General features: G+C 46.2%; 1 protein-coding gene across 1 annotated transcript in view; it reads right to left on the bottom strand.

Moving 5' to 3' along the window:
- The window catches only part of OSBPL10 (oxysterol binding protein like 10), a gene marked incomplete at its 5' end in the record, with an annotated part of 222325 nt that overhangs the window by 134326 nt on the left and 71033 nt on the right, over nucleotides 1-16966 (bottom strand). Inside the window, one exon of the mRNA XM_080934693.1 lies at nucleotides 13613-13692. Coding sequence (XP_080790819.1) covers nucleotides 13613-13692 — 80 coding nt within the window. The remainder of the gene's footprint in view (nucleotides 1-13612; nucleotides 13693-16966) is intronic.

Genomic DNA, 16966 nt, shown 5'->3' with positions numbered 1-16966 from the left:
TCAAACAAAAAGTAAGGAGAGGGCTGAGGTAACAGCTCAGTGGTGGAGTGCTTGCCAAGCATGTACAAGGCCCTGGTTCAATCCCTGGGATCAAAGAGGTTTAGGGGGGAAATGAATATTGGGAAAATAAGATTAATGTCTTATTAAAAAACTCAACAATCTCCCTTGAATTTTGACAGCTGACAACACAATAATGTCACACTCATATAGAATATTCTACAGGGTGTCCACAGACTTCTTTCATAATATACAAATTGTTTCTAAAAGAAAAAAATTCATTCTTAGAGACAAACCAGGTCACTGAGATGGCTTGGTTGAGATGCCTGCCGCCTGATGACCTTAGTCTGATCTCAGAGCCAACAGAATAGGAAGACACCAGACACTGCCTAAAGTTGTTCTCCAACATCCACACACAGTGACACAAGAGTGTGTGTGCAAATGCGTGTGCATGTACATACACACGGAGAGTCAAATATGTGTAGTTAAAAATAATTAAGTCTAGATTAGATTAGTATTGCTATAGCCACAACCTGAAATTTATATATGTCTCCTGAGCTTATATGATGTGTGTGTGTATATGTGTGTGAGTGTGTGTGTGTATGTGTGTGTATGTGTGTATGTGTGTGTGAGTATGTGTGTGTGTGAGTGTGTATGTGTATGTATGTATGTGTGTGTATGTGTGTGTATGTGTGTGTGAGTATGTGTGTGTGTGTGTGTGTGTGTGTGTGTGTTTGTGTGGCTGCATGCGGGTGTGCATGTGTGTTCTACCTGTGATACTGAGTTTTTGAAAAATGCAGTTCATATTGTTGTGGTGGTGTGTATATGTTTGGGCCAGGAAGTAGGACTATTAGAAGGTGTGGCCCTGTTGGAGTAGATGTGGCCTTGTTGGAGTGGGTGTGTCACTGTGGGTGTGGGCTTTAAGACCCTCACCTTAGCTGCCTGGAAGACAGTGTTCTGCTAGCAGCCTTCAGATGAAGATGTAGAACTCTCAGCTCCTCCTGCACCATGCCTGCCTGGATGCTGCCATGTTCCTGCTGTGATGATAATGGACTGAACCTCTGAACCTGTAAGCCAGCCCCAGTTAAATGTTGTCCTTATAAGAGTTGCCTTGGTCATGGTCTGTTCGTAGCAGTGAAACCCTAACTAAGACATATGGGATATATTTTTGAGTAGGAATATTTTAAAATATCAGTTGTCCCCCAGCCCCTAACCTTGGAAGTGCCCATCACCATCTGACAAGCCAACTCAGCATGCATTGTCTGTCTCTCCCACCACAGTGCAGGCCCCATGGGGTCAGTCTCCACAGACCGGCATCAGCTTTGAAGCCATAGGCACCCAGAGCTTCCTCGATGTGGGTCACAACCCCATAGAAGGTCTCATAACTGAATGTGAGGTCTGTAAAAACTGTGACCACAGTCTTCTGCTTCTGAGCACATAGTCACCACCAGAAATAAGTCTGAAATCCAGGTGCTTCTGGCCACACTTCCTGTAAACTACAGCAGCATCTCTTTGTGGTTCTAAACACACAGTGTGATTGTTCCCACCTCTCACACCGTCACGCCACACAATGTCAGGGAGAGCCGCCCAAAACCCCTGGACCCAGACTTGAGAGTATGACGATTGTGTAACACATATGTTCCAATCACCGTGGTTTTGCTGAACCGTTGTAATGAGTTTTCTGTACTTTCAAAATCATAATGGTTTAAGCCACCACGGTGGCCCACACCTTTTGATCCCAGTACTCAAGAGGTAGATCTCTGAGAAATTCAAGACTATCCTGGTCTATAAAACAAGTCCCAGGGTGACTAAAGCTATGTAGTGAGACACTATCTCAAAAATAAATTAATAAACAGACAGACAGAACACACTACCATAATAGCTAATTACAGACAAAAAGACAGTCAGTATTTTCCTGATGGTCATGTTTGGCGTGTAAGTACCACTGCATCTGTGGGTTGTGTTGTGTGGTAGTGTTTGAGCTTAAGAATTACTATTTGTCTTCTTGGTTTCCATTCCATTCGAAAAAGGCCATTAAATGAATTGGGCTTGGGGTTAGGACAGAATACCCAATAATTCCTGAAGTGGCTCCAGGCCTACTTCTGCTAACCATACACTTGGGCAGAGGGACAGCCTCAGTGTTGAGGACTATAAAAAATAAAAAATAAAATAATCAATCAACTCTAAAAACGATGAATCTGCCATTTCAAATAGTCAGCCAAGTCTTAATTATTTATGTGAACATGTATATCCATTTCATTAGTGCTGAGAATGTGTGGCTATGTGCTCAGCCCTAAATGACTTCTCTGTCAACTCAGCCAGCTCAGGGAGCATGGTGGGAGAAGGGGCGGGGAGATTCTCAGAGATGGCCGATGGGAAGAAAGGCTACACATGTTTTGGATGTGAGATGGCTGTGCTCACAAACTCACAACGGCCATGCACAAGAAAAGACCAGCACAAGATGGAGCCTGTCAAGATTCCAGCAAAGATGGAGCAGAAGCCCACACCCCCAGAGGGGAAACCACTCAAGTGGAGGGAATTGTGGACAGTTATTCCTTCCGTGTTGTAGGTGAGGTGACCTGTATATACTCCTGCAAATAACGCCCCACCCGTGTGCATCCCAACCCTGGGGGAACTTGTGGTGATTCTCCTGCCTCAACTTCCATCCCTCTTGAGCACTGGGTTTACAGGTTGTACCACCACACCTGGACAACATATATTATATATATATACATATATACATATATATATATATATACATATACATATATTAATCTAAAGCTCTCCTTGACTAAGACCATGCTCCTGGCATGCCCCTTCGTCTTAGACAAGGTGGCCAGCCCAAGTTTAAAATTACGCTTGAGAAGGGCTTCGAAATTGTTGCACTTTATTAAGATAATAATAAAAAAAAAAAACCCTCCCCAAACTTTATTGTTTCAATAAAAGCTGTTCTTAAATTGTGTTTTATTCACCTAATTCGACGGCACATTTAGGAGGGCAACTCACATTACTTGTAAATACCCAAAAGGCAATTAAGACTGAAAATTCCAGAAGAAAAAGTGGCGTCAGGCTTAATAGACAAGGACTACCACTGCCCAACAGCAGAATCGGGAAGAGAAAGCAAGAGAAGAACAAATGTCAGCCAAGTTTATCCAGGGTTGAACTCTGGGGTTCAGTAGGTACTCGAATTCTCCGTGTTAACGGAGGTCCCCAAGACCTGCTACCCATGACTCCCTTCAGCTTCTCAGCCTGGGCACTTTACAGGTCAAAGTCTCTGTGCAGGGTGTGAAGTGTGTTTTTAATGACTCAAGGTGGTGTGCCATGCTGTGAGGTGCAAGTGGGTTTGAAGATCAACCTGAGAGGTTAGAGAAACAGCTTAGTTGATAAAGCGCTTACTGCACAGGTATGAAGGCCTCAATTCCAGCCTCAGCACCACTGAGCAAGGATAATGACAGACAGGAAGACAGACAGACAGACAGACAGATGTGGATGGAAATAGGGAGCCCATGAGGCCTCAGCCCTGCACAAAGAAAGACATGCAACCAAGGAACACCGAAAGCAGAAACTATCTACACCAATCGGATATACACTATCAAACAGACAGCCCGGAAAACATGCACATAACATATTGAGTGGTGTGTGTGTGTGTATGTGTGTGAGTATGTGTGTAAAACAGTGCATGAAAGAGGACATGAATTTTTTTAAAGATTATTTATTTCATGTATATGAGTACAGTGTCACTGTCTTCAGACACACCAGAGGAGGGCATCAGATCCCATTACAGATGGTTGTGAGCCACCATGTGGTTGCTGGGAATTGAACTCAGGACCTCTGGAAGAGCAGTCAGTGCTCTAACCGCTGAGCCATGTCTCCAGGCCAAGGACATGAATTTTAAAGTGAGTAAGAAGTGATAAATGTGAGGGTTTGGGGGAAGAAAGGGGAGGGGGAAAGGACATAGTTATATAAGCAAAGAAAAAACTAAGAAGAAATGAATTATTTTTAAAGTTGGGTGTGGTGGGCAGTGTCTGTCACCCCAGGACTGAGGAGGGAGGACAGGAAGGATCCCTGAGGCTGGCTGGCCAGCTGTTCTTGTTGAACCGGTGAGCTTCAGCGAGAGACTGACTCAAAAACCAGACAAAGGAGCTAGAGGTCATTTCAAGGGTAAAAGTATCTGCTGCTAAGCCTTGTGATCTGAGTTCGACCCTTGGGACCACAAGACGTAAGGAGATGCCCAACTCTCAAAAGTCAGTCACCCTTGGACCTATACACACAGGATCTGATGCCCTTTCTGGTCTCTGAAGGCACAAATGCACATAGCCACACACACACACACACACACACACACACACACACACACACACACACACACACACAAAGAGCGATACAGGCATACAGACAGATATGTGAGATTTCATACTGGTACTATTTATTAATCAACCCCTTCAACCCGAGGTCCTAACACCCCTGCCCCCACCATCTGACCATGGAAAAGATCCAGAAATAGGACCATAAGAGGCTGACTCCTCTAAATGGTCAGATATCCCACCAACCCAGGGGCCCAGCTGAGGAAGCATCCACTCAATTAAGTTTAATTCAAATGAAGGAGAGAAAGCAGTATGTCCCCAATGGTCATTAAACTTTAAACACTTCCAGCCATATCAAGTAAAGTCAGACCAGAGGGACAAGAATAGAAGCCACACAGGAACCTGGTAAGAAATCAGGATGATTAAATACCAAGGAAATTCAGTGTGAAGGCTTTCAAATGATGAACATAACGAGAAACGTGTTGGTGGCCACCCTGGGTGGGGAGTCTCTCTGTCGACACAGAGCCTAGCCTGAGTGATCTGTGCACATTTTGTTGAAACTCCACGTGCAGAAGAGAGCCCAGCATTCAGCCAAATACCATGGCTCTATTTTTTGTTTGCCTGCAAAAATGAATCATCACATGCATGCAGTGCCTTTTGGATGCCAGCAGGGGGCACCAGATCCTTCCGGATTGGAGTTTGTGAGCTGCCATGTGGGTGCTGGAAATTGAGCCCAGTTCCTCTTTAAGGGCAATAAATATTCTTAATTATTAATCCCTCTCTTAGGTCCCCCTTACCCATTCCCACAGTTTAAAAAATGGGGTCTCATGAATCCTAGCAGCTAAACTATATAGCTGAGAATAACCTCTGGGCTGTCTCCAGACTGCTGAGTTTACAGGCATGCCTACCACACTCAGTTTATGGGGTGCTAGGAACTGCATCGGGGCTCCCTGCATGCTTACCCCACACTCTACCCACTGAGCTGCGTCCCAGCTCCCGGTGCCATGTTCCTTATATTTTTGCAAATTTAAATTTTTAATCACTTGAATAGCTACATCTTTAAATTTTAATCACTCAAATAGCTACATCTTTAAATATATAGTTTATCAAATGATACACAATGTGAAAATTTTAGAGAGTAAAAGGGTATGCTTAGATATGTCAAGTTCAACCCCAAATCCTAAACGCCCCTCAGCCATTCCCACTGAACCTTTGGACACGTTTCCTGAGTGTGTGCACAGATGGTGTGCATGTGAGCATATGGATGTGTCTGCTTTGGTTTTATTGATTGCTTCCATAATGGTCTACCTTCCCTATCCATTGCTTTCACTAATTTCAGAAAGTTTTCTTGTTTTTTTTTTTTTTTTTTAAGGTTGTCTTGTTTTAGAGACTCTAGATGTCTTCTAGAAACATCCCATTTGCAGGCTGTGCACTTCCAGGCTTGAGCAGAGCCTTAGCTTCTGCTGCTGCTACACTGGAGAAATAGCCTGACATGGGCAGCTTAAGGGAGAAAGACTTTCCTTTGGCCCACAGCGGAAGGGAAGGCAAGGCTTCAAGAGCTTGAAGCAACTGCTCACATTGCATGCACACTCCTGTTGCACACTCGTGTTACATGCTCACATTGCATGCGCAGTCAAAGAAGGATGCATGCTGCTACTCAGCTCCTCTTTTCTACTTAGCCCAAGACCCTGCTAGGGAATGGTGCCACCCACAGTGGACAAGTCTTCCCGTCTCAGTTAACGCATCAATATTGCCCTCACAGGCATATCCAGATCCTGTCTAAGAGATTCTAGATCCTGTCAGGTTGATGATTAACGATAATCATCACAATCGGTCAGGGATAGCTTGTTCTCCTAGGCAATTGTCTCACAGGATCCAACCAACCCCTATCCTGTCAGCTCAGTGCGCCTCATGGAAACTTAGAGCCTAGTTCTGTACTCAAAACATGACAGACTGACAGACATAAATTCCATGTGATCCTCACGGCCCATAATTCCATGCTCCCTCTTTTAGTGGAACCCAGCCCTGGTGGCTGCTAGCCAGTGCTATCCACCCCATGCTCCACAGTGCTTGCCTTTAATCCCACATCCCCAAAGAGCCATTCCCCACCATATAAATCATGGACACTGCCAAAATAGCAGTTTTGGTTTTGTTCTTTGTCCCAAAGTTTTAAAGGTTTCTGGGGTTTGCTGTTGTTTGATGAAAGGTTAAAAGCTGGGTCTCTGAGGACATCATGGTAAGTGCTCTGTCACTGGCTGCTGCTGGAACTTTCTGAGGCATGAGGAAATGTTAACATTTGGGCGGCTTATCAAACTTTTTGAAGCACTGTCCTGACAGCCGGGTTTGGGGTGTTTTTGAGTCACTCTGTGACCTCACTTAACAGTTCAAGCCGTCCATCAGCAAATGTTCCCCCAGACGGACATGTTTGTGCTGCAAACAGAAACAGTGTATGGCCTGGGGAGAGAGAGCTGGGCGAGTAAAGCTTTTGTCTCACAAGCATGAGGGCTGGAGCTCCATCCTCCTGCATCCGTAGAGAAAGCTGGGTAGGGTGGCTCACTCACAGTCCCAGTGACCATGAGACGCGAGACGGAGCCAGATCTCCAGAAGCTTGCTGGGCACCGACCCTAACCTACTCCAAGCTAAGGAGAGACCGTGTCTCAAAGAAAAATCTGAAGGCACTTGAGGATGGGACACCGGAGATTTCCCTCTGAGGTACGCTCATGAAAAACCCCACTTCCTCTCCCCTCACATACCCCCAAAAGGAAGAAGTGACATCTGTGATGTGTTTGACATCATAATGCTCACATCGCTGCAGGGTTAATGGCATTGCATTGCTGAACTCAGAACTGAGGCTAAAGAATATTATAGTACTCCCCCGGCAGTGGAGACGACAGGTTAGTTAGGGTGTGAGTGGCCCAGACACAGCCCAAACCCAGATCCATGCCCTGTTCCTCATACTGGTACTCTATAAGTGGCTCTCACATTTTTTTTTAAAAGCTGAAAATGTAAAATGTTAGCTCACAAAGGCTGAGAAAACTCTTGCAATCTGACAAAGGTCGAGAAACCCCTGGACAACATACAGTCTCAATAAACATGTTTTGAAAGATGATGTATAGATGGCTAATTAGCATACAGGAAGACACTTGGTGGGGGGGGGGGAGACAGAAGAGAGAGAGAAGAGAGAGAAGAGAAGGGGGGGTAGGTACCTACCCCATTGCTGCCTGACAAATATTGACAAGGTACGGAGCTGAAGAGGTAGTTGAGCGGTTAAGAGCACTGGTCACAACCATCTGCTATTCCAGCTCCAGGAGATTCGGTGCCCTCTTTGGGGCTCCATGGGCATCAGCTATGCACATGGTGCACAGAAATTCATACATACAGGCAAAACAACCACACACAAATATAAAATAAAAACAAACACATAAATAAATGAAGTTGGGAGGGGGAGGAGGAGGACACGGCAATGATAATGACCACCACTAGAAAATGGTGTGCTTGGGGTACACATCCTAAAGAATAAAAACATACAAGCACATATATGCAGGAGGAATGAATCAGCAAACCCTGACCAGTGGCCCACAACGGCCCACGCATGCACAACGGTAGCTTGCGCACCTGCTAACCCTAAAGCCTGCCTGACACCTGGAGGCAAATAACAGAGCACATGACCAGAACAACCAATCAGATGGTGCCAGCAACCAAGGGTGAGATGTCGTGGACCAATGGGGTGTGGGTGACGAGAATAAAGACACACCCCAATCCTACAACAGATGGGTCTGCTTTTGCCACTCACCTGGCTCCTGGGGTCACTGTTGTGTTGATGACTCTGCACCTCTCACCCCACCCCCAAGCATCACATATAGAAATTCATAGCTGTTTTATTCATAATAGTCTACGTATGAAAGCAGGGGTTGAGGATACAGCTTAGTGAGTAGGTGAGTGTCCGGCTACCATGCTTTCTGTTCAGTCCTGAGCAATGCCTTCTGTTCAGCCCTGCATAAGCCAGGCGTGGTAGCCCAGGCCTATAATCCTAGCTGAGGAGTTCAAATAATAATAATAATAATAATAATAATAATAATAATAATAATAATAATAATAATAATAATAATAATAATAATAATAATATGCCATTGCGGTGCACTGTGCTTTAATGTCACACCTGAGTTTTTCTGCCTGGAAAACCCGTTTTCTAACACCTGAAAGGAATCCTCATACTTGGCGTAACACTAGCCACTCTAAATACTTAGAGAAATGGGGAACTAAGGCTTGTTGTTGAAGGACACCGTGGCTAGCAGCATCTTGACTGACAATGGGAAGGGGTGGGGAGAGGCTCATGCTCACAGAGTGCACAACACTAGATTAGATCCACCCTGCAGGGGTCCCAACAGCATCGGGTGCCATTTCTCTTAGACATACAGTAATGAAGGCTGTAACCGGCAGAGTCCTGGCCAGTATGGAGGCACAGAGAACAAGGCACAATGGCTCTGGGGTCAGGAGGCGCAGAGGTGCTCAGGAGGACACCTTGCTGTGCGAATACAGTTTGGACAAACAAGGCAGCATCAGAGACAGCGTGCTGGAGACACACTGGCCTAGAACACACTGCCATAGGCCATGCCAAGAAAGGGAGGAGCCAGTGCAAACACAGAAGCATGATGACCTCATCTTAGGAAGCTAAGGACCACTTAAGGAAGCAGGGAGCCACACACCAGGAAGCCATCCCCGCTCCATACACAGCTCCAGTGTGTGAGATGTCCTGCCACAAGATAGTAGGTCACACCACAAGTAAGAAAGGCTCTCTTCCTCTCACGTGGGCAAGGTAACTACAGAGGGAAAGGTAGTCAAGATCTTAAAGCCACAGCCCCAGACAGGATTAGACCTCACAGAAGAGGGAAGGGGAAGGAGGAGGGGGGATACAGAGAGGAAAGATGAGAGTGAGGGAGGAGGAAGACAGAAGCAGGGTGGCAGGGAGGAGGGAGAGAAGGATGAAGGGAGAAAGGAAAGGAGGGAGGGAGGGAGATAGAGAGGGAGGGTGGCAGGGAGGAGGGAGAGAAGGATGAAGGGAGGGAGGATGGCAGGGAGGGAGGAAAGGAGGAAGGGAGACAGAGAGGGAGGTGGCAGGGAGGAGGGAGATAGAGAGGGAGGGTGGGAGAGAGGAGGGAGGGAAGGATGGAGGGAGGGAGAGAGGAAGGGAGGAAGAGAGAGACAGGAAAGGAGGGAGGGAGGGAGAGACAGGGAAGAAGGGAGGGAGGGAGGGTAGGGAAGGTCCATTTCACTTTTTTAAAAGGAATGCACACAGGTGTTATATATAGTTCAAGAGACTAAATAGACACAATGTGCCTTAATCAGGGTTTTATTGCTGTGAGCAGACACCATGACCAAGGCAACTCTTACAAGGACAACATTTAATTGGGGCTGGCTCACAGGTTCCAGGAATGTTATCATCATGGCGGGAGTGTGGCAGCATCTAGGCAGACATGGGGCTGGAGGAGCTGAGGTTCCCACCTCTTGTTCCAAAGGCAGCTAGGACAAGGGTCTTAAAACCCATACCCACCTTGACACACTTCCTCCAATAAGGCCACACCTCCAAATTGTGCCTTCCTCTGGGCCAAGCATATTCAAACCATTACACTGGGAAATTCCTTTCTTAGAAGCCATTAGGAACAACTGCTACTTTAGCCAGCTCTGTCCAACTGAACTTTCTGTGATCATGGAATTGTTCTACACCGGTACTGCCTAATACACAGTCAGCAGTCCAGTGTGGCCACATTTTCTTCCAGTGTGTACATGTGCTGTATGCACACCTCATGTAGCTGCACATGCCTATGTGCACACACAAGGCCCAGGGAGAAGCATCAGCAGCTTCCTGTATCTGTCCATTTGCTCCTTTGAGGCGGGGTCTCTCACTGAACTTGGACCTTTTTTGCATTTTTTTTCAGCTAGCTGCCAGCCAGAAAACCCCAGTGGTTAACCCCCTTGCCCTATTATTAATGGTTTGACCCCGTTCCTGAAAGGAACCCAAGAGTAGCTACCCAGAAACCAAATTTTCCTCCAGAGTCTAAATCCTCCCTTCCTTCATTCCAGTGATCTGTTAAGTATGCAAATATTCAAGGTTTGTTCTCTACCCCTCTTCCAGTTCCCAAAACAAAGAACAGATAAACTGGTAATTTAAACAGAGCCATAAACTATAAACTCACTAGAAGAAAACAAATGCTTTCAGAATTTTGGCAGAAGAGAAACCCTTACTAAACACAATGCAAAACCAAGACCCAAACATGGAAAGTTTTATAAACATGACCATAAAAAATGTAAATGTTCCACTTAGCCAAAAAAAAAAAAAAAAAAAAAAAAAAAAAACTATTTAAGCTCAAAAAGCTGCTGGGCATAGAGAGGCCTGCCTGAAATTGCAGCGCTCAGTGGAGAGGCCTGCCTGAAATTGCAGCGCTCAGTGGAGAGACCTGCCTATGACCCCAGAACTCAGAAGTCTGAATAGAACTGTGAGTTCAAGATCAGCCTGGATTAAACAGAGAGAACTTGTCTCAAAAAAAAAAAAAAAAAAAAAAAAAAAAAAAAAAAAAAAAAAAAAATTCAATACCTAACAGTAAAAATAACAGTTAAAAAAAAAAAAAAAAAAAAAAAAAAAAAAAAAAAACCTCCATAAACAAAGAGCAATTGCAAATCAACAAAGAACACTATGAAGTAACAGCTTACATATGAAATGGGGTGTGGCTCCTTGGTAGAAGATGGAGCATGGAGAAGGACCTCAGTTTAAACATGTGTTCTATGCATGTTTGAAGGCATGCCGAGCTGTACGCATGACTGGGGTAATGACCATGTGCTCATTCTGACCTGTGGTATCAGACACTAAATGTTTGTCACTGTTTAGGTTCTAGAGAGGAGAGAGCAAACCATTGCACACTGAATTAACGGGAGCAACATTGTATCGTTATGTAGAAACAAGAATGTGGTGTAAGTGTAAGGGGGGGCTGTGAGCAGAGGCCACAGGAGGACCCTGGAGTCCTGTTCTGTCATCTCAGCCTCATTCCCTTGAGTCATGGTCTCGCAGAGTACCTAAAGGTGGGGGTTGCTTAGATATCTAAGCCCCAGAGATCCTGCTGCCTCAACCTTCCACAGAGCTGGCATTATAGGCGCATGCGTGGCTTTTCTTCTATTTAGCACTGGGATCTGAACTCAGGTCCTCATGCGCTCTGAGCCACTTAGTCCTCTCTCCAACTTATTCAACAACCTTTTTTAAAGAAGGCCATTTAGCAATATGAAAATTCAGAGGACAGCGGCCATGGTGGCACATGCCTGTAATCCCTGTAATCAGGAATTCAGGGCCAGCCTGGGCTACCTGAGACTGTATCAAAAAAAAAAAAAAAAAAAAAAAAATCTAAGAAAAGGGAAGGAAGGAAAGAAAAAAATCAGACAACTTAATAAAGCAGTAATAGCCACTTTCTGTGCACCATTCAGCACCTAAAGATTAAAGCTGATTCATGTGTCGAATGTGGAGAGACCTCAAAAATGTATTAAGAGAAGGAAATCAAGAGATTCCACTCATATAAAACTAGATGTCAATGCACCACGTAAGCCAGTCACAGAGGCAGACAGACCTCTACAATCCCAGAACTCAAGAAATCTGCCATGAGTCCAAGGCTAGCCTGGGCTACACAGTGGAGACACGCTCACAAGTCTAAGGTCATCCTTGGCTTAATAGTAAATGAGGCTCTCTTTCAACACAAAGGAGAAAAGGAAGAGGAGGAAGAGAAGGAGGTACATATGGGGTGTGGGGGAGGGGACAAACTGTCCTGTCTAGGCATTTATAAAACACTGAGGAAGTAGCCAGTAATTCCCTCGCTGGTTCCTGGAAAACACTGGGGGGGGGGGGGTGGAAATGACTTTTGAAGAAGGAACTTGCCTACAGCTCACCCAGCATTAGCTCAGGCGGGGGTGGGGGGTGTGGGGAAGGTTGGGGCAGGGGGGTGGAGTGAGGGCGTTGTTCAAAGCAAACAAAGGGTTTCCTTCTAAAAATAATATAAACCCAGTGGAAGAAATCATTTGCAAGTGTGTTCAGAGGTAGAGCAGGCTATAAAGTCAAGTCTGCCAGCTCTCAGCTAGGAGGAGCCTGAGGCCAAAGGTCTACCAGGAGCCCAAGGCTCCTGGGCCACTACTGGGTCACACAGTGAGACTCCTAGTCACTATCTCAGAAGTGGGAAGGGAGATAGACTCAGGGAGAAAACTCTTGCCTAGTGAGTACAAGGCCTCGCACTTGATCCCAGGCACAACAACAATTCGAGTTTGAAGTGCGGCCAGCTCCTGCTATCAGATACACCGCGCACAGACACAGCAATTGGACGTCATAACTAAGTCTGAACCAATGAGAGAGCCCGGTCCGAGTGTTCTGTATCAACACGTATTGTTCTGCATGAAGGCATCTGGCAGGGGCAGCCTGCGTTTTTATCTTGGCTCCAAAGTAAATCATGAAAATGCCCACCCCCTCTCCCCTCTCACATCAAATAACCAGAGACCAAAATAAGTCACCCTTGCCAAATTTCCTGAGAACATTTTACATGCTTAGAATGCAGGAGCTCCCTGCAAGTGCATAAGCATGTCAGCTCTTGGTCCCTACACAGTCGAGGCTTCCCGAACTGTACTTCAGGGCGCTCTGTCTCCATAGTGAAGTCTCCCACTCAAGTTTCACTGTGGGCACCAACAAGAGTTTGTACCTAAAGCCTACAGAGCCGAGCCCGGCATCTGTGCACCTCTGCCTTCTACCATAGGACAAGTTCGTTTCTCTGATATGTCACCTACCATAGGACAAGCTCGTTTCTCTGATATGTCACCTACCATAGGACAAGCTTGTTTCTCTGATATGGCTTTGAACTGCAGCAGGACAAAGGCACATCCTGTGACAATGGATGACCTTCAGAGGACGTTGAGGGGATGGGGAGATGGCTCTGTGGGTAATGATGTACAGGTGTGACAACCTGCGTTCTGATCCCCAGTATTCATGTAAAATTCCAGCACAGTGACATTAGCCCGTAACCCTAGTAACTAGGGGGAAGGGAGACAGGAGGTCCTTGGAACTTATTGACCAGCTGAGGAGATGGGGTTCAGTGAGGGGCCCTGTCTCAAAAAAATATGAAACTCAACGCCAACCAGAGAGTACATGTGCACACACATGTGCACGGATGTGAACACAAACACACAGTTATGACACAAAGTCTTGTCACCCTGCATCCCCGAGATAAACGGGTGATGGGCTCCAAACAGTCACTAGGTGACTCAGGAGCCGCCCTCCTCGGCTAACCTACCTTGGAACTCGTCTCCATGTGGTATTTGGCACAGGCTCGAAGCTGAGTCACCCACAACTGCTTCTCCTTCGAGTCAGCAGCTAAAATAGAGAAGAGGGAGAAAGGAAGACTTGCAGATTGTTCACAAGCACAGCAACGAATTTGGGATGGAGAGGGAGAGGGACGAATCAATCCAAACATGAAGACGTTTGCTAACGGCCCGAGGGAGCAGCAACAACAAAACACCAAAAACGAAACACAAAGGACACTCAGACATCACACCCTAAAAATGTTTTCCAAAATGCCGGTCACGGTAACTAGTGATTAGATCTTTTTTTTTCCCCAACCCCCTTTGGAAAAGTTACTTTGTCACCTCACAAGTCAGCAGGGACAGCTCACTGTCTTTAAATGTTTCCCCACCTCCTGTGGCTAATGAAAGGTTCCAGGTACAGTCTTCCAGCGCCCTTTCCAGAAGCACCTCAGAGATGCGTGATGTCTGCGGAGGAAGATAGCAAATGCTGCCTCGGAGCCCCGGGTTCCTCCCAGAGACATTAAGGCTATGGGTGTGGCGTTAATGACAGTAAGGAGAGGTCTTGCTGGGTATGGCAGCTGAGGCAAAAGGACTTGAAGTCCAAGGCCAATGACTAGAGAAAGGAATTCTACGCCAGTGTGGCCAGAGTGCAGACTGAGACCTTATCGTTAAAAAAAAAAAAAAAAAAAAAAAAAAAAAAAAAAAAGGTTGTGGGGGTCTTGCCAGGAAGGATGGCACAGTGGGTAAGGCACTTGTGGTACAAACATGAGGGCCTGGGTTCAGATCCTCTGCACCCATGGAAAAAGCCAGGAACGGCGGCACATTCCTATAGCTTCAGTGCTGGGAAACAGAGGCAGGGGCATGCCCAAGGCCTGCCAGACAGCCAGTCTAGTTGAACTGGTGAACTTTGGGTAGAGAGAGAGAGAGAGAGAGAGAGAGAGAGAGAGAGAGAGAGAGAGTCAGTCTACTGTGAAGCAAAAATTAAGGTGGTAAATGACTGAGGGAGACACCAATGTTAACTTCTGGCCTGCATGCTCACTCACACACACACAGACACACATGCATGCACACACACTCACACATGCACACACATACATACATGCATGCACACACACAGACACATGCACACATACTCACACATGCACACACACACAACTTTAAAGGGAGAGAGATTAAGGCACAAGACAATCATACAGGCACATTCTCCCATGTATACCCGCTTCTCAAATCATACGTGTAATTATTCTTAAATATCATGAACATATACGTCCCATGCACATCTACATCATCAACGGCAATTAACAACATAATACTGACAGAAAACTGCCGGTACACAGGTTAACTCTGCAGAAATATTTATTCCCATGGGAAACTAGTCTGATTGACGAAGGTGAGTCCAAGTGTCCTTTGGCAAAACTCAGCTCCAACTGTAACTTTAAAGTAAAGCAATGCTAAGTTAGTGATATTGAGAGGGGGCTGCTCTTGCTGAGGACCCAGGGTAGGTTTCCAGCACCCACATGGTGGCTCACAACTGTGCCAAGGGATCCAACGTGCTCTTCTGGCCTCCCCCTATACCAGGCACACATGTGATATGCAGACAGACACACATGCAAGCAAAGGACAGGCTGAGCAAGCTCCACCCTGTTCAGGGAAGTGAGGGACCAGACCGTGAGTGGCTCAGGACACAGATAGGCTACAGCGTTCGGAAACTATCCCGACATTTTTGAGGTTGATAAAGTTCAGCTAAACTTATGACTGTGTCATGTAAAATATAACAATAAGTTCAGATTCGCTATTAAATCTCTCTTTTAAAAAAAGAGTCAAAAAACTTGAAGGGGCTGGAGGGATCATCAGCTAAGAGTATATACCCCTCTTGCAGAAGACCCTAGTTTGGTTCCCAGTACCCACATCAGGCAGCTCTTAATTGCTCCTAACTCCAGCTTCGGGGGATCTAACGCCCTCTTCTGGCCTCTACCGGTACTGCATTCACATGCTCAAACCCACACATAGATCCACACAATTAAAAATGAAAATTAAAAAAAAAATCTTTTAAAAAAACCGGAGCTCAATATAATCTGCAGAACATTACTAACGTCAACCAACCGGGATGGCTCAGCTACAGAGTGGGCTGGCATTCTCTTCTGTGTGGTCTGTGTCTCTACCAACCACACATGTGGAGGGAGGAACCATTACGTTTTCCCTTCTACGGTTTCTGCCCCAACAATTTATCAAGCAATAAATGGCAAAGCGGCACCGAAGTCCACATAAATCCAGCCAGCGGGAAGGCAGGCTGCAGGAATCCCGAAAGAGGGAGACCCAAAACAAAGCCTTCAGCCACTATGGCTTCCGTCTCGGAGGCTTTTAGGTTGTTTTATAGCTTCTGAGATAGGGTTCGTGTCTAGATAATACAGAGAGATTAACTTGTCCCATCTCTGGCGGGGGGGGGGGGGGAGTTTGGCAGTAAAACAAGGGAAAATTGAACAGCGTCAGGCCCTCAGCGTGTCTTCACAGCCTCCACCGGGCACAGTCCAGGGCAGGCGAGGAGGGGTTGTCTTCACTCTCACTTTGGGGGAGGGGAAGGTTATATAAGAAGGCAAATTTATCAACCACCAACACAGCCCAGCTCTGCCTGGGTCGTAAACGACATTAATCTATGTGGGGGAGGGGAGCATGTGGGAAGATGAATATGTCCCTTAATTTTTGTCAAACTGACTGGGTTTAGAATCGCCTTGGAAACATGCTTCTGAGCATGTGCCTGAGGGTATCTGCACAAAGGTCCAACTGAGAGGGGAGACCCAACCTGAGATGAGCTTACCGTCCCACAGGCTGACTCCTACAGAGTAAAACAGAGCTGGAAACAAGCACACGTCTCTCCGCTTCCTGACGCCATGTGACCAACAGCTGACTGCTCTGAGTTCCATGTTGTCCCCGCCAAATTGGACTGTACCCCTTATACGGTGAGCCAAAACAACACCTTCTCTCCCTAAGCGACTTTGTCAAGAATTTTGTCACAAGCTAAAAGTAACCATTGCAGCAGTGTATGCATGTGTGGGAGTCGGGGTGAACACACAAGTGCACACATGCACACATACACACACGTGCACAACCAGTGAACAACACAGATACACACGAGTGTGCACACGCAGCCCCACCCCCCATTTTCTGTCTATTGTATTATTTTATCAGAATCATAACAGAATGCAGCCAAGACAGAATCCTGGCAAAAAGATAATGAAATCACCCTGCAGTAATCGGGCCCAGCATTTCTGAGTAATGGGGGGACATGAGGATGTACAATGGCTCCCCTCCACAGTCATACCATACAGGGCAGCTTCAGGGGGCAC

The sequence above is a fragment of the Micromys minutus genome, assembly GCF_963924665.1.
Source record: "Micromys minutus genome assembly, chromosome: 21".
In the NCBI taxonomy this organism is placed as follows: domain Eukaryota; kingdom Metazoa; phylum Chordata; class Mammalia; order Rodentia; family Muridae; genus Micromys; species Micromys minutus.
The sequence above is the reverse complement of the archived record's forward strand: the minus strand, read 5'-3'. Positions and strand labels throughout refer to the sequence as shown.